The 10,000-nt window shown below is 36.8% G+C and overlaps 1 protein-coding gene across 1 annotated transcript in view; it reads right to left on the bottom strand.

Annotated features, from left to right (window-relative positions):
- Positions 1 to 4,655: 4,655 nt before the first annotated feature.
- Positions 4,656 to 10,000, bottom strand: part of perp (p53 apoptosis effector related to pmp22) — a 5,880-nt gene continuing 535 nt past the window's right edge. Inside the window, exons 2-4 of the mRNA NM_001200628.1 lie at positions 8,062 to 8,379; positions 6,342 to 6,482; positions 4,656 to 5,431 (exon numbers count right to left, since the gene is read on the bottom strand). Of these exons, the coding sequence (NP_001187557.1) occupies positions 5,220 to 5,431; positions 6,342 to 6,482; positions 8,062 to 8,266 (558 nt within the window). The 5' untranslated portion in view covers positions 8,267 to 8,379 and the 3' untranslated portion in view covers positions 4,656 to 5,219. The remainder of the gene's footprint in view (positions 5,432 to 6,341; positions 6,483 to 8,061; positions 8,380 to 10,000) is intronic.

Genomic DNA, 10,000 nt, shown 5'->3' with positions numbered 1-10,000 from the left:
AGTCCGGCCATTCTCCTCTGATTTCTCTCTTCCACAAGGTGTTTCTACTCACAGATATATATTTGTTTATATATATGTTTTTCATACAATTTTGTGTAAACTCTAGAGACTGTTTTGCATGAAAATACCTGGAGAGAAGCAGTATCTGAAATACTCAAACCATCCCGTCTGGCACCAGCAACCACACCTATGGTCAAAGATGTGAACATTACCTGAAGCTATTGACCTGTATCTGCATGATTTTACACATTGCGCTGTTGCCACAGGTGTGCAGGTGTTCCTAATGAATTGACCAAAGAGGGAATTAGTTGTGTGCTACAAGTACCTTTTCATTTAAGTGATATGCGCTATATATATATATATATATATATATATATATATATATATATATATATATATATATATATATATATATATATATATATATATATATCCCAGTGTTATAGGTAGATGTAGATACAATTTGATGTAAAATAAACTACTCTCAAATAAGAGTTTTACATTTTAATAAGGCTGCTGCTAAAGTATTCTATTTGTGACTTAGTGAAATATACTGTATATCTCAAATAATAAATGGGCATATGGGAAAAAATCTATATTTTAACAAATAAATTCAGTAATTGGTTGGGTCCAGTCACAGCTCAGTCCTGAGTAAGACTATTTCGTAAAACGTGATTCATGCTTCTTGCATGTAGCCTGTTTGGCACATCCTTCTCCAACAACGACACCTTTGTTTGACTGGTTTTACAAATTGCAGCACTAGGAGGCAACCAAGAGATTTAAAAACATGAAATAAATAAATTGTTGCCAAGATCATTTATGAGCGTCATTTGCATTGGGATGACTTTTGCAAATGACAGTGTTTTGGAGATTCCTGCTTGGTACTTGATATGATCAAAAGAATTAAAACTATATCTTTGCCATCATTGAGCTTTGTCACTAGCATTACAGGAACTCAAATATTTTTCTGCAGGAAAAAAAAGCAGTCTGCATTTTGTTGAATGGGTCATAGGGATAGGTGCAACACTGAAAATCTATTGCCTTTGTGTGTGATGGTGGGCTAGAAGAACATCTGTTGGCTGTGTGTTATATAATACCTATAAAGATTTATAAAGTAAACCCCTTACTTAGACACTGAATGCCATGTTCAAGAAACTGTCTTAATATTGCACGAAGTCTTGCAGGAGTTGCAAGAAATTGATTAGACAGTGAAATTCTCGTGATACAGACTACTGTACTCCAGCAAAAATATAAATACAGTTTCCTGGTCTCAGTAATACTACATTGTGTGTATGGTCATGAGTCACTTAGCTTTCAGTCAGACTTCATTCTCTTCACCTTCAGTGTTCCATGACAAAGAAAAATCTTGTAATTCTAGTTCAGAAAGAAAAGGAAAAAAAACCAACAGCTTTTGTAATTGACCTGGATGGATTTGTGTGTACACATTGTACACACAAAATAAGGCTGGTCAGATTTAAACATGATGCTAATGACTTTTGCACAAACTTGCACATTCATCAGTGCATTCATAAAACAAAATTTAGCACAAACCTAGAATCTATTTTGGGGGTGAGTGAGGGTAAGTAAGTAAGGTAAAACCTAAGGTCTCCATAATTTCAGAAAGCAGTCATTTAAAAAAATAAAAATTAATAATTATTGTCAAGTCCAGATTAAACTTTGTTGAATACAGCTACGTTGATAAATCTGGGTATTTATGCACTTACACAGTATGTTGCTGATGATAGAATTATGATCTCTTTAATATAATTGACATTTAACATGCATATCAAATTGTTATCATTTGAAACACCTAAACCATACAGTAATGCAATTTAGTTCTCACCGACAGGCATTTAGACATTTTATGACAGGCGGGTGTGTCAGGTTTAGTGTGTCAATCATTGCTTAAAAGGGCAGTGGTAGCTTAGTGGCTAAGATGTTGGAAGACTGCTTCGAAGGTTGTGGGTTCAAATCCCAACTGCCACTGCTGAGCCCTTGAGCAAGGCTCTTAACCCTCAACTACTCACCTGTATAAATGAGATAAATGTAAGTTGGCCTTGGCAAGGGTGTCTCCCAAATGCCAAAACTGTAAATGACACAGAAACCTGACACACACAATTGCTTGTGGATACAATCTACACTGACCTGCTGCATGATGAACTGCATCAAGAAATTGTATATCTTAGCAAACCTTCTACAAAAAAAAAAAAACAGTTTTTTTTTTGTATCCATGAAAAGTGACAAGTATTTTCCTATAACAGCGCATCCCAAAGTGTTTTATTTCTCTTATTTAACCGCAATTTCCTAATTACAATGTTTTCAATTTATTAATGAATGAAAAATCATGATTTATAGCTGCTTAATGTTGTGGAAGAGCAAAGCAAGATAGTTCCTGTAATTACTCACATTGTCTTACATAGGTATTTACCCCCTTTGACCTTTACTGCATTTGTAGTGTTACAACCTGGAACTGAAACGGACCGACTGTAATGTCCATGCAATAAGTTATGATTGCATAAGTATTCACCCTAACTGCTGTGAAATCCTTAAATTAGATCTGGTGCAACCATTTACCATCAGAAGTCACATCATTAGTTGAACATTAGTTGTGCATTTAAACTGTCAGTGTAAATACACCTTGAAACAGCATCATGAAGACTGAGAAGTGATCAAAGCAAATCATGGATAAACGTTCCGGATCAATCTAGGATTTGGCTATTTTAAAAAATAATAAGAATAAATTTAGAATCTTATAATAGATTATATATAAAGTATAAAAAGAACATGGCACCACCGTAACTCTGCCTAGAGGAGGGTGCTTCTCTGAATAATACCATCCTGTAACAACGTGCACAAAAAGATCATGATAAAGTGAGCTAACCACATGTTGAATCATATTTACAACATCTGCGAAATAATTTGTATGAAAAAATATTTTATGTGACTGTCCCACGTTAGATAAAGTGAGACAGCATTGTTCAGGTAGTTTATGCTACATTTTATTTTGTGCTGTAGATCTATAGTACAGCCAAGTTAGATTATTTTACATTAAATTACAATAAATAAACACTTATAAACAAAAGTCGAGGAATAGTGGAACGGACTGATTGTGGAGTTTGCCCTGGATGATTCCATGAGAGCTGCAAGGAATAAATTTATGTAGTTGATGATAATTTCTTGACATGCAAAGACTGCTATATTCACTGTGGTGCATACACATTTTTGGTTGGCCATATCTGCAACATGACTTTTTGTCACTACATAGTATGAACACTCCCTAACCCCACTTTCCCTGTCCACACTTACATGCACTGTCCACATGTTCTTTTTATTTGCCATAGCCTATATTTGTGGAAATTACTTTGATTTCATGATTATTTGCTTTAAAACAAGATCTTGGTGGTCACGTCTTGGTTTTATATTTGCCTAAAAAATGCCACCTGTGGTCATGCTTTTTCCATCCGCAATCTTGTTCCAAAACTCGATGGTGTAAAAACCGCAACCCTGGCTATAACTCTGGTGTGTGTGTGTAATGGAGACAGAGTGTGAATTTTTATTTTGTATCTTCTTATGGCCCATTAATTAACTATGGCCAATGAGATTTGCCCTCAACACTATGGATTAAAATTTGAATGAATTACCAAAAACCAAAGGAGGGTTAATGGAATGCGACGTTTTTTTTTTCTGTTGGTTTGTTTGTTTAGCACTTTTAACAATTGACATTGTCCCAAAGCAGCTTTATAGAATATAGTGTAATATATATATATATATATATATATATATATATATATATATATATATATATATATATATATATATATATATATATTCAGGAAATGGAATTTCAGGTATGAATTTCTCCTTAATGAGCAAGCCAGAGGTGACAGCGGCAAGGGAAAAACTCACTGGGATGACATGAAGAAGAAACCTTGAGTGGAGTCCATCGTAGGACACCACGCACACACTTTCACACTTTCATTCATATTTAGGGGCAATTTTGCAAAACCTGTCCACCTACTGGTATGTTTCTGGGAGGAGGGAGGAAACCTGAGAACCTAGAGGAGACCAAACACAGACACAGGAAGAACATAACAGAACTCCACAGACAAGTAACCTGAGCTCAGGATCAAAGTGGAGACTATGGAGCTGTGTGGCAGCAATGTTCACCATTCTGCCCAAAAAAAACTATCATGTGAAGGCCTGCCAGCTTGTTTATGTTGAAACATTCTCAATTCATATTAGAATCATCTTTAACTTCTCAAAGGAATGACACCAACATTAAAACAGCTTGGTCTCCCTTTATTACACATTGGCTTGCAATGAACACTAGACAAGATTCATTCAAACACATCAGACTATTACAAAAACAGCATGGTTAGTGTTAAAATTTAGTTGAAAAACCATATATAAAAACTGTATACCCTTTAAAACATTTTACAGTGTTGCACTACAGAAGACTTTTTCCCTAACCTCTATGAATATATATAAAGTTCAAATTTCAACCAACAGGAACATTCATCAGTCCATTCATACCAAACGCAAGCAATCTATACAGCATTTAAGGACAGTAGGTTTATACACTACAAAGTGGTATACGAGGAAAGAAATCTCCATATGACAATATGAGATTAATGTTTCTAAAAAACCACACTTGATTTTTTTAAAATACAATTTATTAAAGTGATAGAGACTAAAAATTCTGTGCAAGTCTACATTAATTAATATTCAATTATAAGAGGTGGGCCTCTGAAAATATACTAATTTCAAGCAGAAGATAAAGATACAGTCAGTAGAGTCAACTGTAATTAAGTGGCCCTTATCAAATCCACCTAAACTGTAAACCCCTAAAGTTTCTACCCTGGTGCTCTGATAAAGACCCATTGGTTTTTGTGTCTGCATGGAAGAGAAAAAGTAAATCACATGATAAAGCAGTGATAAAAACTGAAATGTCACCTTGAATGAAATAAAAATATGGCCAGTATTGCCAGAGCATGTACGGTGGAGTTTTGAGACAACGTAGGCCTTTGTAAGAAAACTCATTATTATAAATAATCCTTATTAAAGCAAAAAATACTGTTCATGTTTCCCATATTCTCTTTTAGTAAACTTGGATCCTATCTTGAGCAGACTGTGCCAATTCCTGTTTGGAGCTTTAAAAATATTTAGTCAAACAGTTCTTAGAGCAATGGTGCGATAAGTAGTAGAGATGGAGAGGGCTTTTAGGCCGACGTGTAGATGTATTTGGTCTTTGCTATGCCACTGAGTTGGTCTTCATAGCGGGGCAGGCAGCAGAACAGGATTGCGCAACCAATCATAATAATGGTGGCTCCCCAGCCAAAACCATACGCCCAGGTGTAGTCGTAGTTGCCTTCAAAGATTAGTTCGTTGAATTTCACTGGGTAAACGATCAGAGCGATGATCTGGAGTATCGCTGAAATGACACAAGTCACATGATTATGTGACTGACTTCAAGAAACAAGACCAGTGTGATCAGAACCAAAAGGAGTGATATAACTTTAGCACACCTGAACTTAAAAGTCCCACCCTTGAAAGACACACACCATTACGTCTAGTAGTTCTTCATTTATTTTCACTTAATCTCTCCTAAATTTCTAAATATATATATTATTAAAAAAAATATATAATAATAATAATAATAATAATGATAATAATAATAATAATTAAAAACAAACAAACAAACAAACAAACAAAAAAAAACACAGACGCAGTAATGATTCCACCGCCGCCGGGAAGGGCTGAGACGAGACTGAAAGTCTTGCGCATATGTGCAATTGCCGTGCCCTTCAGGGCGTGTAGCTACAATTCTTTCACATAGTAGTGAGAAAGATAGGACTACTCCACCCCAGATTATTACTCATCGAGGACAGGCTCTTCCAGCTCTCCCACCTAGGTTAATGCTTTGCAAAGCAGTGTGCATGGTGTGATTACAAAATAGTCTGACTGTAGAGAAAATCATGACATGTTTGGACGATCATACCGATGTGTCAATTAAGGTGTGTGTGTGTGTTTGGGCACACTGAGTAACTTGGTTACCACTCCTAGCCCCAGTGGAAACCAGCATAACATAGTGATGATCAGAGGTGCACTACTTCCTCAAATAACTTTGAAAAACCCCAAGGCGTTGTTCAGGCTTGTGCTGAGTGGCAAAATCATTTTTCCTCTGTACAATGTACTTTCATTTGAACTGATGCCCCCCCTCATCTAACTGGTGTTATACAGTACTAATCTTGGTTTTTCTTTTATATTTTTTCTGATAAGAAATTTATCACAGACATTTATTTAGACACATACAATATCTCATAGTTCAAAGCTATTCTTACCAGCAAACATGAGGAGAACTCCAATAAACGGCAAGAGTGGTATATTAAGGGTACAGCAGAGAGCCACACAGGAGATGATGAAGGCTATGATGAGGATGATGAGGCCGATGATCATAAGCGCAGCGACAGCCTGAGCCCATGCTGAGAAAGGCAAAGCATATTGCATGTTTTCTGTATGCACATTATTCAGTAAGCACACACAAACACGTTCTTTATTAAAAGATTATATCTCGGCATTTTAATGGGAACCCATCACTGTAAACACACTTGCCACTGCCACCGAGTATGACTCATTATGATATTTGAACCACCCTGTGACACTATTACCAAATTTAACCCTTTAATTAGGATTAAAATCAGACCAGCACAAGCAAGTATCTGACTGTTAGTGCTGGTTGTACATTAACAGAACTTATATTGGTGGTAAACAGCTTCGGGAGACTTTATCATGGGAACGAACAGTAGGGTTAATTTGTTTCTTAGCATTCTCGCTCAGTGTGTTTGGTTTAGGTTGGAGTGGAGTATACAACCTAGGTGACAGAGATGGAACATAAACAGACAGCAAAAGGGTGGGACTAGTGGTACATTCCAGGCTTTTTCCTGTTATCTCTAACTTGAAAAAAAATCTGTGTGAGTCAGTGTTAGACTGGCTACTATCTGACCAGCAATACTACAGCAGTTTATACAGTGTGTAACTCTGTTCTTCATACAACTATCTCGCACTTCTTTCGGGTCAGCTTGTAGAAACTCCTTTAACAATACCTGTTTGAATTTGGTTTCGTTTGTAAGTTTCATTTGGATAAAAAGTGTCCTTTAAATGAATAAATGTCATCGGAATCTGAACTTGGCTCTGAAATTGGTCATTTATTGAACTGAGAGGCAGAAACATGTACAGAATAGGCACTGGACACTTCATTACTTACTTATTGTGTGTGTGTTTTGTTTATTGAATATGAGAATCATACCCAAACACAATGTATCTCCCCACTCTATAAAAAGAGAAATTTAACCAGCAACTCGACTACAAGACTAACGCAGACAAAATGGCGTCCGTCACCTGAAGGCAAACTGTTACACACACACACACACACACACACACACCTGTGTAGTACACAACACAAGTCTGGCTACCGTTTTAAAAAATATCTTTATCACACATTTTCTTGATTCAAATGAAATAAAAATTGTGCATCACCCAAATTACCCTTTTATGGTTAGAAAAAAAATGTTTTGTTATTACAGGAAATTTCTCATTTAGGATCTATTATCAGTTGTAAAACGATGTAAAAACGTTGTCTGACAAAATTATAAAAGTAACACACACAAAACAATTATTAAAAAAAAAATCACCTGACAATATTTTATTTCGAAAGTGCGAATGGGTGTTACGAAGATAGCTACTTCCTTACTGAGCGAGACGAGGGAAAGTCCGTGTGGCTGAGGTTACGTCTTAAACAGCTGTACTTAAAATGTTATTTTAACTAACAAAAGTAAATATTTTACACACTATAGTACACAGTTTAGGACGTAGCCGGGAAGCAAAAGCCCGGCACCTGTGTCGTTAGGTGACATACGGTAGCTCTGGAGTTTGTTTTTTGAGCAAGTTGGTCTAAAGTTTACTCCAACTGGGTTCCAATCATCAAAATACAATCATGAGGAAATGTACAAAACATTAAGACAAACAAAAAACACGACCATTATAACTCTTGGCCAAACTTACAGTACTCCGTGAGAGACTTGCAGGTCCAGTTGTCGTTGCGGCCTCGGCACTGTTCCCACATACTGGCATAGTGCGACTTGGCGTTTTCGTCCTCCACCCATCCGGACTGAGCCGCGATGGCGATGATGTCAAAAATGATGGCGAAAAGCAGGAGAAGAGGCAGGATCCACCTGCATCGGGGATACGCGATGCCACAACGAAACATGTCTAAAAGCAACGGTGTGTTCACTGCTCGGAGGTGAAAGCCGTGTTGTGTTGCTCGCCTGTTGTGTGTCTCAGTAAAGTATAAAGCGCTCCACCCAGTGTAACCTGAATACACTGGGAAATATGCAGGCAAATCTAATCACGCTCCAGAGCAGGAGGAGCCACACACTTTTACTTTTTTTTGCTCTTTTTGACCCGCCTAATTTTTTATTAATCTATGAAAACTTCTTAACAGACATAAAACAATATTTTAATTCCATTAAACAGATAAAAAAAAAAAGAGTAAGCACCCTGCTACAACAATAGAAAGTATTATATAAAATGTAATGGTTATAATGGGAATTGTATTGTTTTTCATGGAAACTGTAATGGTCCCTGTGGATCTCTACTGGTAATTTGTTGGCTTCTGTAACTGTGGCATGTTACAGTATGTCTAGTGGATACCATTAAGGACCAATAATGGTAATGGTTTTAATGGTTATAATGGGAATTGCATTGTTTTTCATGGAAACTGTAATGGTCCCTGTGGACCTCTACTGGAAATTTGTTGCCTTTTGTAACTATGGCATGTTCTAGTATGTCTAACATGCCACCATTAAGGACCAATAATGGAAATGGTTTTAATGGTTTTCATGGAAAGCATTAGAATTTCTGTGATGCTATTACTATTCTATTGTTGTTGTTGTTGTTGTTTTAGTAGGGTCCACTGATATAAAATGACATCCATCCATCTTCTACCGCTTACTCCTTTTCAGGGTCACGGGGAACCTGGAGCCTATCCCAGGGAGCATCGGGCACAAGGCGGGGTACACCCTGGACAGGGTGCCAATCCATCGCAGGGCACACTCACATACACACTCACACACCCATTCATACACTACAGACACTTTAGACACGCCAATCAGCCTACCATGCATGTCTTTGGACTGGGGGAGGAAACCCCCCGCAGCTTAACCACTGAGCTACCACTGCTCTACTTGGTTTGACAAAGTAAAACAATTATCTGTTATGCACTCAGAAAAAAACTAATACTAATCTCTACCTTTCCTTGTTACTGAAGAGATATAACTATAAGAACCTTGAGGGTACCACCTCAGTGACTAGGAAAGGTACAGTTTAGAATTATTTTTTGTTGTTGTTCTTTACTCATCTTCAGTAATTGCTTTATCCAGGTTAGAGAACAGAAGTGGATTCTATAAATATCAAAATTTAAATCAATATTTAAATAAAAAACAGCAATATTGAACAGATAAAGATTGCACACAAAAGTTATTGCATCTTAAACATAAAAACAATGCTGTCAGTAACATGGCCATCATGTTTGTGAGGCAATTAAGTGTTCATAAGCCTGATTGCATGCAGAAAGAAGTTTCTGGTGTCTACTCTTTTTGACTCATATTCACCTGAAACACCTGCTTTAAGGAGTTCCAGTATGTGGTGGCCTGGGTGTGACTAAAGATGTAGATTATTAGTCACTTTCTGTTATCTCTTTAGATCTTTGATACATACATGAATTTAACTGCTTGGGTGTGAAATTTAATGGAATTACTTAAGATACCTGAGAATCTTCAAGGTGATGAAATTGATGACGATAGACAAGCCATTAAATCATGAACAACAATTATGAAATAAGAAAGAATGAAAAAAGTAATAATAGGGCGCACACTGGTTTAGTGGTCACACTGCCAGGGTTGGGGTTCGATTTCCATGGCTGCCCTGTGTGTGCGGAGTTTGA

The sequence above is a fragment of the Ictalurus punctatus genome, chromosome 3 (genome assembly GCF_001660625.3).
Source record: "Ictalurus punctatus breed USDA103 chromosome 3, Coco_2.0, whole genome shotgun sequence".
Taxonomy (NCBI): Eukaryota; Metazoa; Chordata; class Actinopteri; order Siluriformes; family Ictaluridae; genus Ictalurus; species Ictalurus punctatus.
The sequence above is the reverse complement of the archived record's forward strand: the minus strand, read 5'-3'. Positions and strand labels throughout refer to the sequence as shown.